The sequence below is a fragment of the Syngnathus scovelli genome, chromosome 15 (assembly GCF_024217435.2).
Source record: "Syngnathus scovelli strain Florida chromosome 15, RoL_Ssco_1.2, whole genome shotgun sequence".
NCBI lineage: Eukaryota > Metazoa > Chordata > Actinopteri > Syngnathiformes > Syngnathidae > Syngnathus > Syngnathus scovelli.
Window position 1 is genome coordinate 6,358,047 of NC_090861.1, and position 22,670 is coordinate 6,380,716.

At 43.1% G+C, this 22,670-nt stretch overlaps 1 protein-coding gene across 1 annotated transcript; it reads left to right on the forward strand.

The window, feature by feature from the left end:
* Positions 1-1,273: 1,273 nt before the first annotated feature.
* LOC125982605 (gap junction delta-2 protein) lies at positions 1,274-21,856 on the forward strand. The gene is made up of 8 exons (XM_068653236.1): positions 1,274-1,589; positions 2,468-2,524; positions 10,777-11,638; positions 17,831-17,892; positions 20,755-20,941; positions 21,010-21,181; positions 21,251-21,353; positions 21,460-21,856. Exons 1-8 carry the CDS (start codon positions 1,519-1,521, stop codon positions 21,605-21,607), a joined length of 1,662 nt encoding a protein of 553 aa, XP_068509337.1. The 5' UTR covers positions 1,274-1,518; the 3' UTR covers positions 21,608-21,856.
* The last annotated feature ends 814 nt before the right edge of the window (positions 21,857-22,670 follow it).

Sequence of the window (22,670 nt, forward strand, 5' to 3'; positions counted from 1 at the left end):
CAAGGTGGGAATCACTGGGGGATGGTGGAGAAGCAGGGACACGATTCTCCTGAAATGGTTTTTCACGGATGAGAGTTGGGGAAGAGTGTGGGAAAGACCACGGAACAAAGGATTGCAGCGATGATGAGACATAATGCAGCGTGAGATGTTGAATCCCTCATTTGTGGCCAGAAGGAGGCATTCTTGCAAGCATAAGTAAAGCTGTGATGAGAGTAAGCACATTTACCAGGGAGGGCGGGAGAGAGGGAGGAGAGAGCTCGAGAAAAGAGGGAGAGAGAGAGAAAGAGGGGAGGCGAGAGGGTGCGGGGGGGTGTTGCATGCTCACAATGTGACAGAGATAGAGCGATTCCCTGCACGAGAACGAGCCAGAGGTGGAGAGGGAACGCAGAGATGGGGACTGAGCGCTGAGAGTAGAGCGAGTTGGGGAAAGATCTGCACATAAACGTGAGTAAAAAAAAAAAAAATTAAAAAAAGGTGGAGGGAGAAGGAGAGAGGTGGCTAGTGAGGGTGAGGTGCTGGCGTGGGGAGGAAGAGGTTGCAGGGAGTCAAGATGATGGAGCCCAGAAATAGGCTTTTACAGGACAGCCTTTCACGAGTGCTCCCTGCAGCAGACGTGATTCTGAGCACTGGAGTGTGCTCAAATTAGCAAAGGGGGACAAGGCAGGACGGGAGGTCTGCAGAGCCTTGGTTCAGCCTCGCTGGATGCAGCAAGGCAGCTTGATTTATGACGAAGGGGCTGGGTGGCCGCGTGCTTGTGCGTGCGTGTCTATGAATGTGTGCGTGTGTGTGTGCAGTTTTTTTTATGGGTCCTTGTAGCGCTTGGAGCTTTGGGAGAGACCATTCCTCCAGTCATAAAATGACATTCAGCAGACAGGATCTGCGCGGCTCTGCAGTCCTCAGTAGGAAGTAGGAGAGCGGGAGTCGGGGCTTTTATCCAGCGCGAGAGGCTTTGTTTACGCTGCTGTGTGCTGAGGTAAGCCGGCCGGGATCAGCCCAATGCCTCATGTGTCCTGAGGTGAGAGGAGAAGAAGATCTTAAGAGGATGCAAGGACGAGCAGAGATCAGCACTGGTGGCAGGGAGGCCAGCTGAGGTACCGGGAGGAGCAGCCCGGAGGTTGAGTGGGGAACGACGACAGGGAACGAGGGTGATCATGCCTGTCAAACAGTGAGCTATAGCATATGCTGTAGTGCAGAACAGAGTGGTGCGGCAGGGGAGGACAAGCATCGCTGCACAAGGGGAGGAGGGGGGGGCAGGCAAAGAGAGAGCCCGGGAGGAAGAGAGGAGAGAAGAGGTTCAGCAATTAGATCAGCACCTCTCCACCACTGGCAGGGGAATCATAGCACGACTGGCCTAGAGGAAGCGTCAAAACATCACTCAAGGCCAGGTGTAGAGGTCAAAGGATAGCCGGTGGGGTGGGCTGAGGTGAGGCGGGGGTCAACGTGGCTGCGCCCCCGTCCAAGTGGAAGAAAGGTCACCTCCGAGTACGCCGTTTGGTCTGATCACCCTGACGCCTCACCATGGGAGAATGGACCATTTTGGAGAGGCTGCTGGAGGCGGCTGTCCAGCAGCACTCTACCATGATTGGCAGGTAAGAAACCGCTTTATTTGCCACTGTTTTTTTGCGTGAGGACATCTCCTCCCCTCATTTTGGATCTACTCCACGTTGTCCTCTCCACACCTCCTCACCTTCCCCTGCCCACTTAACTGTTAGTTAAGGGATGAACTAATCACACATAATCAATAGAAAGCTTTACGGTTACTTCAGAGAGGTTCCTGTGTCGCTACGACCTAATAGCTCAGGTATTGATACGGTAAGATTTACACCAGCAAGGCAAAAAGAGCAAGAAAGGAAATGAAGAGGTGTCAAATGAAAATGACAGACCAGAGCGGCTTTTCTTATCTGCAAACACTTCACATTGAAATCCTCACCTGAGAGGTTGAAGCTTTTATTTTGATTGGCATCAAGCAGACATGCTGGAGTATTTGCACTCTGCATCATCTCTGTGTGACTGACTAAAAATTTGACACCTAATACTCGTCACTGCATCACAACGACAGAGATGATGCGAGCTGCATTACGTGACACCAAACCTCGCTGGCCTGGAATTATGATTGGTTTCTGGGGGATTTTCCTTCCAACTAAGTCATTTTATGGAGCTTTGCTTGTGGTTGAACGCACATTATTAAGCAATTAAATCTGCTAGGCGTGCAGAGAGATGGAAGGAAAACCTGCAAGGATGCTGACTGGATTTTAGGATGCATTTCGATTTTATAGTCGTGCGATTATACGACCGCAGCTTATGGGGTTACCGCTAGGAATTGAGCTCCGACTTGCAAGTTTCGTGGAGCCGTTTGTAAGCTCTTTTTTTTTTTCTTGTTCGAATAACTGCTGAAGAATGCTGAATATTTAGCTAGCGCTAAAAGAGAGCACAAAACGCTAGTGAATATTGGAATTGCGTTCAACAGGTGGCCGGATAAAGGAGACCAAAGGGATGTCCGTGTTGCTCTGTTTCTACTGGATTTGTAAGTAGGCAACTGTTTGCTAACATGTCAGCCATGGCTACTTGCAAAGCTAATCGCTAACTGTTGTGATTGTTTTTATAAATGAGTCTTTCCGCCCCCTAGTGGTCAAACAAATAATTGAATGCGTTTTTTTTGGGTTTAAATCAAGTCAACCGGATACAATATGCAGAAAGCCACCTGTAGTTTTTCAGAGGCATGGAAGCAACTCTCAATTTGTCTGCTCCCGCTTTCAAAAGTCATAATGAATACTCTCTAACAATGTAATGGCTCCCGCTCCTGTGCTTAATTAAGCTATTTGTTGATCATGCACTTCAGTGGAAGAACATTAAAATGGTTCCCCGAGTCACCATTATAATCAGCCTGGAAGCTTTTCTGGCTAAATTTAGAATGGTCCTTTAAGTACTTGTTTTGGTTGTGTTTTTTTTTATTTTTTATGATAGGCCATTAGCTTAATAACCCCAAATTACACAGGGCTAAGTGTTAATGTGAAATGGGTAAAACAATCCAGAGGGTGGTTGACACCCTGAGGATATGAACATACAGCTCACTTTATTTATTTACAATAAAGTGAGACACTAGTTCAACATGTTTTGCTTTCACTCAGATCGTGTTTGTCCTGCGAGCCTCTCAAGTTAGCCCCCGGGGCATTAGCTAGCTGTAATATTAGAGTTTTCCGATGAGGTTCCCCGCATAATTACTGCTTGTCCAAGCAGTTTAAACTACTAAACAATGTTTTTGGCACCGCTTTGTACTCGAGCTAGTAGCCCGTAGTTCCTTAAATATGTTCTGTTTGTCCCTGTCGTCAAAGTGTTTACAGTAATCCCTCGTTTATCTCGGATAATTGGTTCCAAAAACCACCCGCGATAAGTGAAATCCGCGAAGTACGGTCACCAACAAGAAGTGCTGGGCAGGCTAACGAGTTAGCGGAAATATGCTAATTCACAATCGTGCTAACACGCAAAAACGGACTTCTAAAGGAATGTAAACGAACATTTGGAGCAATACTACATTGTCCTAAAGGTTAGACACATGTTTCCTCAACTTAGAAGTTTCATTTTGACTTTTAAATGTTTTTTTAATTTGGAAAAAAAATCTGCGATGTAATGAAGCCGCGATAAACGAAACGCGAAGTAGCGAGGGATCACTGTATATCGAATCCGGATATACTTTTACACATAATGAGCTGAGAGGCCCTATTTTTAGCAATGCAGCAGAACATTAACGTCAAACACGATCCTTTTTTTTTTTAGAATTCTCTAGAGAGGTATCAGTAGATTACTGTATACACTATTTGAGGTGACAAACCCTTAAGCATGTGTTTGCATGGTCAGGAAATCCATCCCAATTCTATTTTGGGAATTTCCCAGCAAGTTGGAGAATGCTGCTCACCCTCTGGCACAGTCTTATGCTGTACAGGTGCCTCCTAAATTGGACCAACTCCACATCATCAACAGTGTTATGGAGTCAAAATTGTTGCACTGACCTCTGTGGGTTGAAAGGTTCAAGTCTGTTCCACCACTGACCACAGCCAACCCACTCCCCCCCCTCCCTCCCCCCAGTTGGGTGTGGTCAGTAGTGATCCGTTGTTGCACGTGCCAACACGATCAACTGTGATGCGGCGTTTCACAGTTGCGCACCATTCAAGTGTATCTTAACACAGTGTGGCCGGAGCATGCAGCAAGTAGAATGTTGAGCCTGTGTAGAATTTGAAACCCTAAATACATTGCATGCCTGCACACATTTGAAATGATGCTGGGCCAAAGTATATGACATCATCGTCTCTCATTGGCTGATAATTGTCCTTTGCATGGCAGTCATTTGTTTGCAATATGACGATGGCGTTGCACCATCAGACACTGTGTGCTCCATTATGTTTTTTTCTTTTTCTTTATTGTAGTCTTGAGGCTAAGCTATGGTATTAGGTAGGTAATTAAACCAGAAATAGAAAGTAGCATAGGCTGGCTTAATCATAGACTTGGAAAAGGACAAAGTGAGATTTGCTTCTATGCCTCAGACTAACTGCAGGTGGCTTCCATACTGTGACTCATTGTGGGTTTTTTTTTGTGATCATAATTGCTCTGCACAAAGATATGGAAAAGACATTAGGCTCCATCATTCTTATCAGAGGAATAAAAATATTTCGTTTTGTCATTAGAAATATATGACTTAAGCTTTTTATTCAGAATTGACTTTGAACATTCACCACGTCGAAATACCGTAAATAATTTCTTAGCTCTGAAAAACATACCACTTTAGTCATAGAGAAATTACAGCCTGGAGCAAAAGATATAAAAAAAATTGTGAGGGAATCGGAACATTTCGTTTTATGACGGAATCGATGTTCTACAGCTGTTTGGAAAATTCACGCTCTGTCATCATGTAAGCATCAGCAGTTTATATTAGCCCGGATTAAAAATAGTTTCTCACACTCAGTCATACGGGATGTCTAAACATATTTTTGGGAAAGGAGAAGAAGAAATGCTCGGCATATAACGTGAGCATGTTTTTCCTTGAAATGTTGTGCTCAGGTGTGTGTGTCGCACCAAGCCTTGGGGCTGCACCTCAAATCAGAGGTGTACACCTTGCAGGTAGAGCGGAAGGAAGGAAGGAAGGAAGGAAGGAATTTGATGCATTTTGCTCTCCACTGCAATGCTGCAGGGAAAGAGCCGTAGACAAGTGGAGCGAGAAAAGAGAAAAAGATAATGGGGGGGTGGGTGATCCTCAGAAGATAAAATCCTTAATATTGCTGGATGGAGGAAGAGGAAAGGATGCGAGGGCAAAATAAATAGTCAGCATGTGCATTTTTTAATTTTCACATTACTCTGCACGGAATTTAGTAGCGCAGAGCTATTTAGAGAGAAATGACATGCAATATTCACCATCTACCCAGACACAGCAATGCAGCTTTGGCTGAATAAACAGCACCTTTAATAAGCAGCAGAAGGCCATCGTCTTTAGAAGAACCATGTCGTCCTCATGCATTCACAAAGCTACAGCTGTTCCAAATAACGGCAATGAAAAATTCACCATGGCTGCATTTCTACATTTTTTTTTTTGTGTTGAACACTTTAATCTACACACCACTCCAACTGAACAGTGTAAAAAAACAGTCATAAAAACTACACCAATATTATGAGGCATTTGTTAGAAGACACAACAGAGGTCATGTCCGTTATAAAAAAAATTATATTGACGTGACCGCCCTTGTGTTGCATTTTGAACACCTTGCTGGGTCAAAAATAGGTTAACAATTGAAGTTAGTCGGTCCAATTTTCAAGTTTTAAGGGTGTATGATTATGCTAGCGATACCTAGCTAACTATTGTTAGCGTGTCCCAACAAATCCCGTTGTACTGCTTTTACGTCAAATGCAAAACCAAAACATTTCCTCAAAACATTTACATGTCTTTTGAACACAAAATTTGTACATGGCCTTTTTGAATGGTTCCCTACTGCAGTCGTTATTTGCATTCGAGCTGCCTCTTAGCCTAAGTAGGTCAAGATAACCAGCAGGGGGAGGTACCCTACTTTCACAAGAGCTCCAAAATTCTCCCCAAAAAGCTTCCCTCCTGACTTTGAATCATAACTTCCCCATGATGGAAATGTCGACATTTGATTAGCAATCCATCATTCTATGATGACTTGAAGGAGCTCATTGGTCTTTTAGATGAAACAATTTGTCATTAGTTTATTTGTGCGGCAAGCCGCCATGTTGACTACAATCGATTTTGCTGTTTAGTGGCGGATTTTTCTGGTAAAGCTGAGCTCAGCGTTGAGTCACTGCAGGATATTATTCATCGCTGCAACATATTGATGGGCCGCCTAAGTTCCCAGAGCATGTGCAATGTTTCACTGCTCTGCCATGCTCTCTATGTTCTCGAAGTTTCAGCGCCATATTATTATTTTACTTTATCTGATATTTCATTTTGACCAAAATTTCTTTCATGATAAATTATATATAATTAAACTATTTTCCTCGACTTCCACACTAGTTGTCTATCAATTTGTTGTACATACTATACAGTTCTGAGTCATAATGGCTCTCAGAGAGAAACCATAACAATATGGCCCCGGAACAAAAATGAGTTTGACACTAAATGAAGCTATGTTTCATGAACTATTTATAAGCCCCAAGGCCTGTTTTACATTTAAATTCTCAATCAGGATCAATTTATTGGATGGTTGAACTTGAACCTGCACGTTAAAGTGCTTCTTCATCTTTGCAAATTTCTCTTTAGTAGCAATTATTCCTCCAGTCAGCCCTCATGTACATCATATAAGAAGAGATCTGTGTTTTGTGCGTTCATTCTTATCTTTATATATATATTATTCATGTTTGAACATAGTTGGCTTCACTAGAGGGCTACACTACTAGAAGCAGCTAATTATGATGTATGACGTTGTCACATTGTTACATTAATGTCTATAACAGTGTAATTGAGCATTATTTAATATGTACAAGCTGAATTTTTAATACAGCTCCTGCATTAGGTTGTGTACCTGATGGAGTGTCCAATCTTTCTCTTGCACAAGACAAACGTTTTCCTTAGAAATACAGTATTTGAAAAATCCAATTGGACCCAGGCCACAAAGTGTGTTAAAACGGCGAGCAGTAAGCTTCTGTTTCAAATGGCGGAATGCCCGCACTGCGTCCCGTTGTGGGAAGCACAGAGCACTTAGCGGAAAGAGAGTGAGTTGAGGTTCAGCTCATGAATGATGACACGGGGTCCGCAGAGGAGGCAGCATGAGAGGAAAGACAAGCTCAATAGGCCAGACTGCCACTTATTGAGTCATACGTGTTCTTTTATCATCATATATCAGCGAAGATAACACAGGAGGCCAGAGGCCAAGGAAAGCCATCAATCGAGCGAGTCAAGAGGGGTGCAACTAATTTAATTTAATCCTTCACCCTTACACTCTTTGTATTCAACGGTGTTGGGTTAAGGAATAATTTTTTTTTTAAAATCTGGAGAAAAAAAAAAAGTTGGGTGAAGGAATAATTTTTTTTTTAAAAATCCGGAGGGGGAAAAAAAAAAAAAGTAATGACAATTAATAATATAAAAAAAAAAATCTGGAGACCTTTACAAAAAAAGGAATTACAATTTTGTGTGGCACCACCATCTCAATTTTAATGATGAGAAAACATTGTGCGTTTGTAATAGCGTATCATAATTGTCTCATCATTTCCCATCATAGTTTTTAAACGTGCAAAAATGCATTATCTATTACACCGAGTTATAGCCTTAATCAAAACCATGATATGCTATTACATGCATGAAGCGTCCGTATTCTGTTCCCTATTATGTGAGACTTGAGAATGCATTAAAGTGCAATAAATCAATGCTGGGATTTTAATGAAAGTTGGATAGATATGCTGAACTTAGCAGCCTGCACTTGAGACAAAACCTCAGCGGTGATCATATTTTTGATGACAGAGAAGCTGTCGTTACTCCAAACACTGGAAAGCAATAAGATTCATGGTAGTTTCAGGAACTGCATTTTGGTGCAGTCAGCAAAAATGCACTGAGGCCTTCAGAGAGAATTTCTTTTTTCTTCTGCCAGGAAAGAAAGAGGATGAGAAGAGCATTATAGATGAAAGGGCGATTGGAAAATGAAGAAGGGGGTCTATATAAATAATCTCATTTTGTTTTTCTCCTAAACTAATGAGGCTCAGTTTCTCAATCCCAGAAAGACGTTGATTCCCTCATGAGCAAGACAAGCGATTATTAGAGTTCTCCTCAGTCCATCGTACTTCCAAACCATTTACGTTTTAATCGTTGGCTAAAAATATGCTGATTGAACTTGAGCGCTCTTAAAGACATCATTCACGGTGCTGTTGAGTGGACCCTCGGGCGGCCTGTCTACCATATATTCCAAACTATTAAAGCAAAGCGGAGTTGTTGCCCAATGAGTGGCAGTAGGATAGAAACATCGACGCGCTCGTCGTTAAGCGGCCTAATTTCTCGGCCCTGCGCAAGTCTTTATTCATTACAGCACTCGGTGGAGCTTATTATTGAGAGCGTATGGTTGGGATAAATCTTTGGACTCAAGGCCTTACTGCAGAGATTATTCCTGACCCTTCCGATAAGGACGGCTGCACCCCTGCATCTGCACATTCAGCATTATAGCGGGAGCTTGATGATCAAACACAATCTATCCCGAGATGCTAATAAGTCTCTGATTTGGCTCCGAACAGACTCGAGCCTGTCGTGACCCTGAATGAGATAGCGAAAATGGATGGAGCACCTCAGGCGTGTGTGTGACAGAGAGAGAATATGTGTGGAATTTTTTTTTTTTTTTTTGATACGTCTGTCATGCTGCGGGCTCTTGGCGTCCCTGGAGGGTTGGCGGCAGCAGCTGTTTTATGAATTAATGTGTGTGTGTGCGTTTTGAAGCCCACGGGATCCACACAAAGTGTTATCACAGTGACTGCACCTTGAGAAAGTAACTTAAGTTACTTTAGTGACTATTTGATTTTTTTTGCTTAACGTACAAATACCGTCACTTAATTGGAAGTGCATTTTTAACAGTGACATTTCAGAATAAAGCTTGTTTTTTTTAAAAAATTACAAATAAAATAGACAACTGCTTCAACTTAACATAACTTTAAAAAAAAAAAGTATTTTTTGTGATTTCACTTAATATTAATGGGCTATTTGTTTTACATATTTTTTTTAAAGACAGGGGTTTTTTTTACCCCAATTTTTTTTAAAGTGGTGGTGCGTCATGATCCAAAAAAGTAATGATAACTTTAAAAAAAAAAAAGCCTATTTTGTGATTTCTATTAACATTAATGGGCTACTTGTTTTACATATATATTTTTTAAAGACAGCGTTTTTTTTTTTTACCTACATTTTTTTTAAGCGGTGGTGCGTCGTGATAAAAAAAAGTAATGATAACTGCATAAGTACAAAATAACCTGCATCTGTTTCAAATTCCTCCTCATGTGCTCAACTCAAAATGTATTTTCTGGCTAGGAGTGATGGTTTTCAAATCTTCTGCAGGTTCACAGCTCGGGGCGGCTCTGGCCCAATGTGCTCAAGCACGCTTGTGGGGCTCCGCAGTACTAAAACACTGATGTTTGCAAATAACCTTCCTTCATTGCTTTCTGCTAATGCAGCAATCTGCACACGTGCAGATTATCTTGTTAGCCAGTCGAGGAGCACACACATCACACAATTTACCTCCTTACCTCAATCTTTTGATCTTTTGATTAAAAAGCGCTACGGCAACTTTAAATTTAATTTATGGAGGTCCAAAGGTGCATCTGAGCTTTACTATGTTCCGGGCGCTCACGGAGAGAAAGTCATTGTAGCGTACGCACTCACAGCTGCTCCATCACAGACGGCCGGGCACGTTTGCTATTTGGCGCAAGTCACACACACGGATGACTCTCCTTCATTGTCCCGGTCGCCGTGTCTGCGTCTCGCGCAGAAGAAAACATACTTAGCATACACTCGCAGGTGGAGCACGACTCCATTTGAAACCTCTTCTCCGCCGTCTGCTCCACAAAAGAAGCCTGTTTCTTTTCTCGAACAATATTTACATTTTCCAGCATGCATAGCTTACGTAAACCTTTATTTTTTTCTCATCCTGCTTAGACATCTCACATTTTAGCCGTTGCTTTGGCAACAAGTGAATGCAAGTGAGGCCTTTTAGCCTGCAACGAGAAAGTCAAATTATTAGAAACACTTAATTCAATTCCGAGCAGTTAGGTCCACTTTCTCTGGAGCTCGTGCACAAAGTTGGCCCATCCCACCTGGCGTCAGCTCCCATTGATCTCCCCCTGGCTGCCTAGAGACAAGCGGGTTCTAAGTAATTGGCTCTTCGGCGCAGGAAGTATGCGCATCCACTGCATTTTGGCAGCGGGCTCCCCCCGTGATGTGCGCGGGGCGCTCGCTGCTCATTACAAAGCGCTGACGGTGCAATCGTAAAGGCCCATTCCTCCTCTGCAGTGGCCAAGTTGGATCGGGACCAGTGGGGAATATTTAGCGTTTAGTACGACAAACAGTTGAAGCATATGTGCAGACATACATGCACTGATGTCAATGTGGAGGGTGAGTCACTCTGCGTCCATATTGGCACCCCCCCCCCCCCCCCCCTTGTGATTTGTGAGCGTCTAATCAATGAATTGCTATCATTTTCATCTCAGCTGCTTAGCAATAACTTGTCCATGCATATGCATGAAGTTGCTGGGCAAGACAAATGTTCTCCTTGCATCCACACACTCAGTTCCCTGTTCTCTTTCTTCTAGGATCCTGCTAACTGTGGTGGTGATTTTCCGCATCCTGATCGTGGGCATAGTGGGCGAGAAGGTGTACGAGGATGAGCAGATCATGTTCATCTGCAACACCATGCAGCCCGGCTGCAACCAGGCTTGTTACGACAAAGCCTTCCCCATCTCGCACATCCGCTACTGGGTCTTCCAGATCATCTTGGTGTGCACGCCCAGCCTGTGCTTCATCACCTACTCGGTCCACCAGTCAGCCAAAGCTCGGGACCGCAGCTACTCGCTGCTGCACCCTCACATGGACCACCACGGTCACGGTCATCACGGCCGCCATCACGACCATCACGCTCGTAAGCTTCACTCCCGCAACATCAACGGCATCCTGGTGCACCCTGACAGCAGTAAGGAGGACCACGATTGCCTGGAGGTCAAGGAGATCCCCAACGGACCTCGAGGGCTCCCACCCACGCACAAGAGCGCCAAAGTGCGGCGACAGGAAGGAATCTCCCGTTTCTACGTCATCCAGGTGGTTTTCCGCAACGCCCTGGAGATCGGCTTCTTGGCCGGCCAGTACTTCCTGTACGGCTTCAACGTGCCGGGAATGTTTGAGTGCGACCGCTACCCGTGCGTCAAGGAGGTGGAGTGTTACGTGTCTCGCCCCACGGAAAAGACCGTCTTCCTGGTCTTCATGTTCGCCGTCAGCGGCATTTGCGTGGTGCTCAATCTGGCCGAGCTCAACCACCTCGGTTGGCGCAAGATAAAAACGGCCATCCGCGGCGTGCAGGCCCGAAGGAAGTCCATCTGCGAAGTGCGTAAGAAGGACGTTTCCCACCTGTCTCAGACCCCCAACCTGGGCAGGACCCAGTCCAGCGAGTCAGCCTACGTCTGACAGAGGCTTCTCCGCCTCATGTGACATTTTGGAGAAGAGGTTTTCCCCCGAGGACCGCCAGGGCACACAAGGTCACCGCTGGATTATGACTTTGAAGGAGCACAGAGAAGAAGAATCCGCTTTCCACCACTAACTTTTGGTGCTGTTTAACCTAGGTGACACTAGGTGCCTTTAAAGAACCCAACAGACACAAATGAGCAATTTCATAATATCAAGCTCGGTTGAAATCGCATCGAGGAGTGAGTGGCCCTCGTTACTTGCCTTTGTTGTAGCTCAAAAATAACGGTAATTTCCCGAGATATGCAAAAGATGCATACGCATGAGTGTAGAGGAAAAAAAAGCCAATTTGCCCGCTAGAGTCGACAAAATTAAAAATTACTTGCCGAAAGAGACTCATACATCTCAGCGCTGAACTGTTTTTAAAACACGAAATAGAAGAGCACCGGCTATCCATGTGCAAACCTTTTTTCCGCTCACCGCTTCATGTCGCAAGCACACTGACATCGCCTTGCTGCTTTTGCCAAACCCTTGGCAACATTTTGGTGCTGTGCTAGCGCAAAACGTCCAGTGGGTAAAACACACGTGTGCACTGATAGAGTCCCGCACTGTGTAACACACCTGAGTGCTCATGAAGCCCGCAAAGATGATGCAGGGGAATTTACATTCAAGAGCAAAAAAAAAAAAAAAGGTGTTTCCACTGTGTACAACAACACACAACCCTTTTAATTGAACAGTAAAATATCCTTCTATGGTTGTCACACATTCAAAGAGTTTCCACAAGCAGATTTGGTGCTGTATTTTGAAAGTACTGTACATATTTGACATCTAGGAATGAACCATTATCGATTTGGAAACATAATTTAGGGTGATGATGAATGAAGATGAATTCCTAGATGAGTAAGCTTCAAGAATATGTATTATCATCGTGCTCTCTGTGCAGCCTTCCGATAGAAACGACAGAAAAAGTGTTCCCCCATCCCATGGACTGAAAAAGGCATGTTAAAGAAACATAACTAGAATGGATAGGTTATGACATTTAACTTAAAAAGACTTTTATTTATTTGCATCCTGCTCCTGTGAATTGTACTCAGCATGCGTTATGATATAAAGAGTTACATTAGCCTCCCATCTTGGGAACACTGAAAGTGAAGATTTATTTGAAAGGCTCCCAAAACTGCAGCAATAATATTAAGATAGAATATGTGAAAAGAAAAGAAGTCAATAAATTATTATGCAAACACTTTTTGGCTTGCGTCCATCCATCATTCTTATTGCTTATCCTTCACAGGGTCGCGGCGTTTAATTAAATACACAAGGCCGATTATCACTGCGGAAAAATGCAAAACGCGAGATGGACCAAATGAGGCTAATCAGGTTGAGCAACTGTCCGTCAATCTCAATTTAAGAAGGGCAAAGGAGGCTTTTCTAAAATGATCGGAGTTAATTCCAAAAGGCAAACTGGGCGCAAAATAAATTGTACGCTGATGCCAGATGAAAAAGGCAGGTAGGTTATCGGAGCAATACGGAATAAGCAAGGTTACTGGAGAAAATGACAGAGCCAGGCGTGAACCTTTTAGCGTTATTAAAACTTCAGTCAGCGTCTGAGCGGCCTCGAGGGGGGGGTGGGCGGCTTAGTGGGATAAAAGGAAGAGGAAACCAGGATGATGAAATAGCGTGTTCATAAAGTTGATTGTCTGATGTGATGTAGGCTAATGAATTTTGGTCATATCCGTTGACTTCAAAAGCCACGCTGGGTTCTTATTGACGTGCGATTGACAGCGCTGTGTGCGGCGTACGCTCCCACCAACAAACATCTAACAACCGCACAGTCGATAAGTGGCCAGACAAACGCATTAGCGAGGATGTGGTCAGTCTGGTTGCTGTGGTGACAGGAGAGCAGCCCACACAAGACAATAATGAGGAGCACAAACGTCAGTACCCTTGCTCCATCCATGCCTTGTGCTCCCAAGATTCCCATGCTACCACTGCTGTACAATTTCAGATAGTGGTATGATTTGACTTATCAATGAGGGGAAAATAATTTTTAAATAATGGGTTTCTTAAGTGCCTGATGGTAAATTGACTCGTTCACTGCCATTGACGAAAATAGACGTCAAACTTTATACTGGGCTGGCAGTGAATGACTTGATGCACGTTGTACCTTGAGGGGCACAAATGCACTTGTACAGTATTTAGACAGACTGTCAATTAAAAATCGTACATGATGTCCATTTTAGCATGTCAGGAATATGCGGCTTCTATTTTAGAGCCTTCACAATCTATCTTTGCAAGGAGAGTAAATGCTCAGTCAGTTACTCATCATGATGTCACTTTCTGACCTCAAACCGACGCCAAGTGCATCCATGGAATGTTTCGCTTCACAATCGACCTCCTTTTGAATTTTGCGTCTTATGTCAGGAAGGATAAATCAGAGTTAACGCATAGATTTCCATTAACCGGCTATTCACGGGGTTGCCTCGTTCATCAAATTTTCATCCCCCCTGTGTGACCTATATGTCAGCACAGCTTGTTCATTATTATTCGGCATAAAGAAAGATCATTTCATTAGTTGCTATTGTTCCTTGGATATTTGCCTCCGTGCCTCTCAGCTCATTCATAAAGATGAAAGTGGAGTTGGCGTGTCCCTCTGGATTGCGCTCCTCCTCTTGCAGCCTCTTAATGTCTTGTGCCATCATTTTGTGCCAGTCTCCATTTTGCTTTCAGTCTGTGCTATCCCCCCCCCCGCTTGGCACCCGTTTTCTACCCTTCCTCTTTCTCTCTCCTCCACCTGACTCATTGACCTTGCCTGTCCTCTCTCAAATGGACCATTTTTTTTTCTTTACCACCTGGGTAACATTAAACACAATAACTCCCCCACATCCATCCATCTAGCTAACTGTTATATATGCCTTGTTTCTCTCAATGGTCCCCTTGTTTCTTCCGATTGTTTCGATATCCACCTTGTGCTATCCGTCATTTTTGAATTGTTAGTTCTACTTCCTCACTGACATTTATTTGTACTTTCTTTGGGGGAATTGAAATGTGCAGGTCGTAGCACATTTTAATGGTGGAGAACGTATGCAAATATTATCATCATTATTATGGTTCCATTATTTAATTTCTCAACCGTTTTGGACAGGGGTGTGCAGACTTTTTGGGGTTTGAAGTTGTCAACAGATGCCACAAGATAGCAACAAAGCACAATTTTTGTTTAAATAGAGGGTCTGTGAGTCATTTCAATACAGTTTGTTGGCATCGAGACGAGACAAGCTGGTGGCAAAGCACAAGTTTTGCCTAAAATGAAGCTCCTCAAATTCTACATAGGTTTTGCTGGGAATAGGTTAAAAAATCAATTGTTTAAAAAATTAATTATTATTGTGATCATAACCTAACTTGTTACTATTTTGCATGTAAAAGTGGAACATAGGGGCATTAATCTATAAATGATTATATTAACTCAAAGTTCATCTCGATTGTATTTTTATACATTATAAATGCAACAAAAGTGCTGTGGGAAGATAAAAACAGAGAGAGGAAAGAAAAAAAACATGGGGGCACATACACACCAATACCATCACACCCACTCACATGATTGATGAACATTCCTTTTTTTTTTCAACAAGTACTTCCGGTGAGCTCGTCATTTGGAACAGTAAAGCCCGATCTCAGGACGTGTGTAGGCGGAATGGTAATATGTGCGTCAGAGACATAAATAATGTGACATCAGACATGGTGTGACCCGCCAGTGGAGACATCAACAAAGAGTGCCAACACTGTCTAGTGCTGAAAAAAAAAAATGCCCTAAAGGTCTTACTCCATGTACAGATGATCTAAACAATCTAAAACTTCCAAAACTCTGAACTACACACAGAGCACACTAAAAATTCACTCCAGCTGTTAACATGAATTTTACTCGCATAGCCGAGGAACAAAAATATCTTTCAGGATTTCAATGGGGTGTGAACACAGACATACGATCACACCACTGCACCCACATATCTCTACGGATTGGTTTAAGAACACCTAATCCTCCAGTGGAAGCCTAAATTAGCATCGGCAGCAGTAAATCCAGTCGGCGTGTGGACACCAGTGTGCATTCGTCATTCCAACCCACCTCTGCGGGAATCTTAAAAAGAAGTGTGAAACTAAATTGTGTTTTTTAAAATGCAACCGGAGGTGGGCCTCCCATGCGCCGCTAATGATGTATATACCCTTCAAGAAAACACAGGCCGAGGTTATCCTGCGGCTCTCAGTTGTTCCATCTCAGTGCACTTCCCCTCCCACAGTGAATCAATAAGCGCAGGCTACATGAATTAAGCGCAAGCTTAATCTTATTTCTTAAATTACTGTCTCATAGATGGCGTGCGGCTTGTCTAGGATGGCTCGCATGCGTATTTTACACTTCTGGGTTTAATGCTGTTAGTGACTCCTCCAAAGCACACATCCACCTTGAACATGTCCGTTGCGCAGCTGGTGAGCATCCTCAGAGGGGGAAGATGGTCAGTGTAAGATTTATATGGACGTTTAGGGGTCACAGTTGACAAGATCAGCGGCTGCAGTGTATGGAATGAAACACAGCGCCCTCTAGAGGATTTAACTCCACACAACACCATTCCTTATTCTGACTGCTAATCTTCAAATGAAGAAAAGGGCAGATAATTGAACCCTTCCTGCTGTGTCCAGCTATTATTGGGTCCTGTGTTATCATCCACAGCCTGTGGCCATAATTGCTATTTTTTTCTTTTTAAATCATGCACGCCCGCACCTCATTACGAGCACACGTCTCATGGTGCACATAGCCACTAATGGTTATGCACATGAAAGGTTAAGATAAAAAGATCCAGCACACAGTGCAGCTCTTTATCTCCCACAATACTGCAAATAATTAATCCATAAAAACAGACCTACAGTGCATTACATGTTCAGAAGCCAATTCGCTGTCACAATATCTACCGCATCGTTTTGTGACACCCTGATGACATCACAGTTTTGTATGTCCTCCAGGCGACTCGTTTTCAATTAGCAACACCCAGCAGGATCGTTAACACTCAGTTGAGTGTCACAGCACCCCAAAACCAAATTAAACCTGTTAAGTCTGTTCACAGGAAGAGCTCAACTCCGAGCCACCAGATGTTTGGTGGTTTGCAGAGGAAGCCCGAGGAGCTTCAATGGTGACTCATCACAATAGGTATCTACAGAGTGGCACACAATACAATGCGGTACATCTGCACAATCTAATAATATCCAACAAAGAAGCATCAATGGAAGTAACAAACTAAATAAATTCTAGTTGAAGTATCAGTAAGAAAAGCCAAGAGATGTGAATTTTCTCTATTCGCCTCAGGGCTCTGTCCCATGCCCACTTAAATTCTGGCATTTTACTCTATAGGCTAAATGTAGTCTTCCCAGACAAAACCCAAATCTTGTTACAGCAGTCGTAGTGAGTCGAGCCTGATTCCCAACTATTTGCTCACGACTTGGAAGGCCTCAACTAATGACTCCACACATCTGTTGTCATTGTTTGTCGTAAAAAGTCTCACCATGTGCAGACTTGACTCTCGTCTCTGGCATGTTTGCTGCGGGGAGTGTCTCCCGCTTTGTTGGCATGGAAACAAACTCGGAGCAAGGACAAGTTTCAGCCCCGAGGTTCGCGTGGGTCGTGTCGCGGCCTGTTCCTTTCGCACGAGATTAAAACGAATGTGAGCGCAAAGGAGCCCGTGTTGATTTTAGACAAGACAAACACGCAGGCGAGAGATGAGCTCGTCCGTCTGCTTCCCTGCTCTCCCATAAGTCAGCCTCCTTCCTGTCCTCCCACAAACTGTTTCTTGATGCCTCTATCATTCCTCCCTCCTGCTCCCCCCCTCCCCTCTAATCCAGCACAGTGTTTAGGCGGGGGAGATATTTGAAAAATGCTTCTCAGTGACCACACCAAACTCCCCCTGTCACATGGCCTCTTTTTCCTTCTCTTCCTTCTCCTAAATAAGGAATTTCAATTTGAGCAAAGAAAGGGAGAAAGAGCAAAGGGGCGGGTCACAGAGTGAAATAGGACTACCTAAAGGCGTATCTCTTTCTCGGACTCCCTCTTTTCCCTTGAATGCGGGTGAAGTCATATATTTCAGACGAGAGTGTTTGCAGTATTTACCTTGGCAACCTGCGCAGTGCACAGTGTACTGTACTGAAGGGAATTAGATAAGAGAAGGGAGGAGAACAGTACAAGAGAACCATTATTTACCTGAACGCCACAACACAAAGTAAGTAAAAGATTCTTTTCACCCCACTTTCACTTTTCCATTTCCAAACCATGCTAAGTCTCCAAAAATCAGCTGCTGAAATTTCCTTCTTCCCTCAGATTGAACTGCGGTGTTCTAAAATGTTATTTGCTTATGGTGTTGCACTTTGTGAGGAATTACGCAACGTTATCATTTTCAACCACTGCCGGGAGTAAGACAGAGTTAATGATGTTTTGAGTAATAGCTGAGGTATGCTATGGCGGCATTCAAGTCGCTCAACACAACTCATTCAATTGTTCTACATCAGATTGGTGAGGAACTCGTGTCCGTAATTGGAATGTGATAAATTACAAGTCTCAACCTGGTGCGACAATACGGAAGTTGCGAAACACAGGGTCATACGCAAGGCTTCAGGAAATGTGGGTCAGGGTTGAATGCAGAGTTGAAGACATTAGTTTTTATTAATTATACATAATATTTTTAGTAACTCTGAAATAGTCTAAATTGTCATTCAATACATTATAGTTGATCTCAGGCAATGATAAACCACTCAAATATTGACTTTAAAGGTAAAAAGTTGCGGTTTGTATTGCAAATCCACACACAGGTGTAAAAAGAGGAAGTTTCAACTCCATGCAAATTTAGAATACAGTGGAATCAAGCATGACAACTTTCACATCCATGTACTATTCGGCACGTTTTAACGGTAGACAAAACAGAACACCCCCCCCCCCACACACACACACACACACACACGAGAGTTTCAAATTCAGACTCCTTCAGAATATGATTAACCGACTGTTTTCTTTTCCCTTTCCCACTCGGCTAACTTCAGCTAAGTTATTTTGTATGTAAAAAAAAGTCTGTAGCCACTCGAGTTGGTCGCACTTCATTTTTTTATGACTATAAAGACCAACGAGGACTCGATCAATAGAGTGACATAGTTATTTAGGGTGTACCTTGCCTCAATTACCTGGGCGAGGCTCCAGCCAAGCCGAATGAGGACATGCAGTAAAGAATGCAAATATTATGTCATAATAACAATGAATCATTTCTTCCCGCAGTGTCAAATCATCTAATCCGCTAAAACGCTGCCACTCTTTTGTAAATATAATTGAAATCTTGCTCTCTGGCATCATGTGTTTACAATCACCCCCCAAAAAAATAACCCGTGATGGTTCGCACCATAAAGGACCTCCAATCAGTGTACAGTTGAAGGCTCAAAAGTCAAAGTGTGCAGACTTCTCCGCCTTTATTTCGTTCAGCGATAAGCACGTCTGGTTTGGATGTGCCCGGACAGCGCAGATCTTAAGATTGCGAGAGATAAGTGTCCAAGCAGATGTTTGTGATAAAGTGAGCTGGTTTGGAATCATTTAGCAAACAGGCCCACGCTCTTACCGCCCGTACAACCGCTGCGACCTCAAACAATAAACAGACACGAGTCTCATCCAAAGCAGCGCGGCGCCCAAAGACAAAACCCTCATTTGTCAATCTTGCGCCGTGCAATAACTTGCCTTAGGCCTCCGTTTTGCACCAGTGATAAAATAAGAAGCTCGTTTCTAATATTCGAAGGAGCCATATGGACATACCATGGACGTGGAGGCGAGAAAAAGGAAGTGTGGGAACATTTTTTCCTCGCAGGGCTCTAAACACTACCATATGGCATCTGCTTAAGTAAAATATGCCACAAAATGATTTAATTGCGGGATTTGGATGTTTCAAAGCAAATTACTTTCCCGACTAGACGTGCTTTATGAAGGGGTTTAGCTATCAGGGCAGTTCTCAGTGTTGGTTGGCGTTTTGTTTGGACTCTTGTATACACATTTTGTTCTTTGTTAGCCAGGGAGGAAGGAAGTGACAGCTGAATGAGCAAACAGGATGCAGGAAGGAGGACTAAGCCTAAAGGAAGCTCATACGACATTAATGGGAGGTAGAAGCCGGGTTTGATTCGGAGAAAAGCAGAATGCTGGCGCTCACCAAGACATGTAGCTTTATTATTAAAACCCAGGACACCAAATGGGATTTTTTTTTTTAACTAAAAATGAATAAAACTAATAAGTCATATTTGGTCCACCTGAACAAGAACAGTTTTGTATGGAAGATTTCAAAAATGCTAATGCTAAGTTATCCATACAGCCTTTAATCACAAAAGGGTTTACAGTGAAGAGCTAATAAACTCCTCCCACTCCTTTCAAGGTGTCCATCTGTCTGTCCGTCCGTTTAGTGTGAACCATTCTCAGACTCTGACAATGTCACGACATGAGTTTCTCCGTCCTTTTCTCTCGTGACATGTCGGCCCACACATACAAACCGCCCGGTTTGTAAACACAAGTATTCGGAGCGGTTGTTGCCCAAATCTTTGCGATTGCATAACGGCTGTGCGTTGCGTCAACTTTTATGGCCTCGATTTTTTTCGAGAAGTACTGCGTGCAGCTGCTATGCAAAAAAAAACAAAAAAGATAATACACTGCAACCAGTTAAAGAAAATCAAATTCCCATGAGTGAAATCGTTTTCAATCATAGACATGAAAGGGAACAAAAACAAGAGAAAAAAAACAGACTATAAAGCCTAAACTTAGCTATGATCACAATCTACATAGCATTTTACTTTCTATCAGGTCAAACTGCACAACTAAGGTATGTTACCACCTTAAACGATATAGTTTGTTATTTATCAGCAACAATTTGGGGGGAAAAAATACTTGAGTCAAACATCAAAATTGAAGGAATGATGTAACTCCTTTTCCCCTCTCGATTTCCTTTGCTAGTGGGGCCACCATTAAATTTTCCATCAAACCCGCATCCAGGAAAGTAGAAAATAAACTGTCAAGTGTCCGGAAGTCCTCTCGCCGTTTCTAAAAGCTAACTTTCCCTTCCTAACAGGATCAACATGTCAAACAGGGGCCCGGCTTACGGTCTCACCCGTGAAGTGCAGAATAAGATTGATAAAAAGTACGACCCGGAATTGGAGGAAACACTGGTGGAATGGATCGTGGCCCAGTGCGGATCTCAAGTGGGCCGGCCGGAGGCGGGCAGACCTGGCTTCCAGGAGTGGCTCAAGAATGGATATGTAAGTGAAATTATTATCATTTGACTGCGCTATGCATATATAAAACACTATTTTTTGTTTGTCTCTAGGTGTTAGGTGAGCTCATCAACAGCTTGAACGCACCCAACAAGCCAATAAAGAGCGTCAAGAAGTCCTCAACGGCCTTCGCTCAAATGGAGCAAATCTCCTTGTTCCTCACCGCGGCAGAAAAATACGGAGTCACCAAAACTGACATTTTCCAAACCGTCGACCTCTATGAAAGTAAGAACGGCTTTCAACTCGTCCGTAGTGTTTGCGACATGTTTTATTAATTTGATTATTCGTCTCCAGGCAAGGATATGGCAGCTGTCCAGAGGACCTTGGCGGCTCTGGGTAGCTTGGCTGTCACAAAGAATGATGGCAATTACAAAGGAGACCCCAGCTGGTTCCATAAGTACGTCTTTTTCTCTCTAAAAACATGACGTGTCAAAGTAAGCGGTAGCGCTAGGATGAAATGAGACTTGCAGATGTAAAGAAAAAGAAATATCGATTGTCTACAGGAAGGCTCAAGAGAACAAGAGGGAATTTTCCGACGAGCAGTTGAGCGAAGGCAAGAACGTCATCGGACTGCAAATGGGAACAAACAAGTTGGCGTCTCAAGCCGGCATGAGCTATGGGAGACCCAGACAGATCATCAACAACAACTGAGGCCAAAGAGTTAGATAGTTCGATCACCTTTGACCTTACCTGACAAACTGAAACTCAGCTACAAGCATTCATACAGAAGCAGAACTGTAGCATACATTTAATAGAATCAAGAGAAATTATGCTAAATACAACATGGCACAAGATACATTCCATTTAGAATTTTACTTTTCTAATAATTCTGGCCTTTTTTTTTTTGTGTAATGCATTCCGTTTGAAAATGATTTGAAAATAAAGCGCCTTTTGACTGTTGGGAAGCCTGCTGTGTGATGAATAATAATGGCATAATAATAATACTAATCGACGATAAAACCAGCACGTGTACTAAAATTTTAAGCTCCCTCTAGTGGTAAACAAAAGAATTACTTAATTGTTCAAACTGTTAGGGTGGCTTAAATGTTATTTTTTAATTCACTGCAGTATGTTAGGAGCAGTTAGTTGTATTTAACTTCTAAAAGATAGCTGCCTTGAGATATGATATTCTGTCAGGATGCTTGCCTGAGCCCATAAGAATATTATTATTATTTTTCTCTTGTTAGTTATAGATCAGGACTTGGCATTTGGAACCAGCGTGAGCCCTGACAAGACAAAAAATATATATCTCCCTTGAAAGGCTGTGGAAATAAACTGGACAGTCTGGCCCGACCTAAGACCTGCTGAATTAGCTCTTAGCACCGAGACAATTATTGAGAGGTGCAGTGTGCAAATCAATGGGAGCTAATGAATTCTGTGGACCTGCAGCTGAAGGAGATTTTGCGCCACGTCAAAATTGTGTTATGCGACAATGTGTGTATTAACAACCCCAATCTGATGCAAAAAAAAACAAAAAAAACAAACACAAAAGCTCAATTCCATTTTACACAATCCAAAATGTTGAATGACAGCACCCAGTACATTTCGACTTTGCTGGAGTTCAGCTATGACTGGATACAATTTAATAATAAAACTATGTGAAGCTGACAACATAAGGATCCAATAACCACTGACCCATTACTTACACTTGGCAGCAGATAAAATAAAATAATAAATAAAAAAATCCCACACACACTCTTCAAATCCAGAGTGA

Bases quoted from the DNA above. Each gene is read 5' to 3' on its own strand.
- LOC125982605 (XM_068653236.1), top strand. From the start codon at position 1,519: ATGGGAGAATGGACCATTTTGGAGAGGCTGCTGGAGGCGGCTGTCCAG. The intron at 1,590-2,467 runs GTAAGAAACCGC...TGCGTTCAACAG, and splicing joins CACTCTACCATGATTGGCAG to GTGGCCGGATAAAGGAGACC. The intron at 2,525-10,776 runs GTAAGTAGGCAA...TCTTTCTTCTAG, and splicing joins GCTCTGTTTCTACTGGATTT to GATCCTGCTAACTGTGGTGG.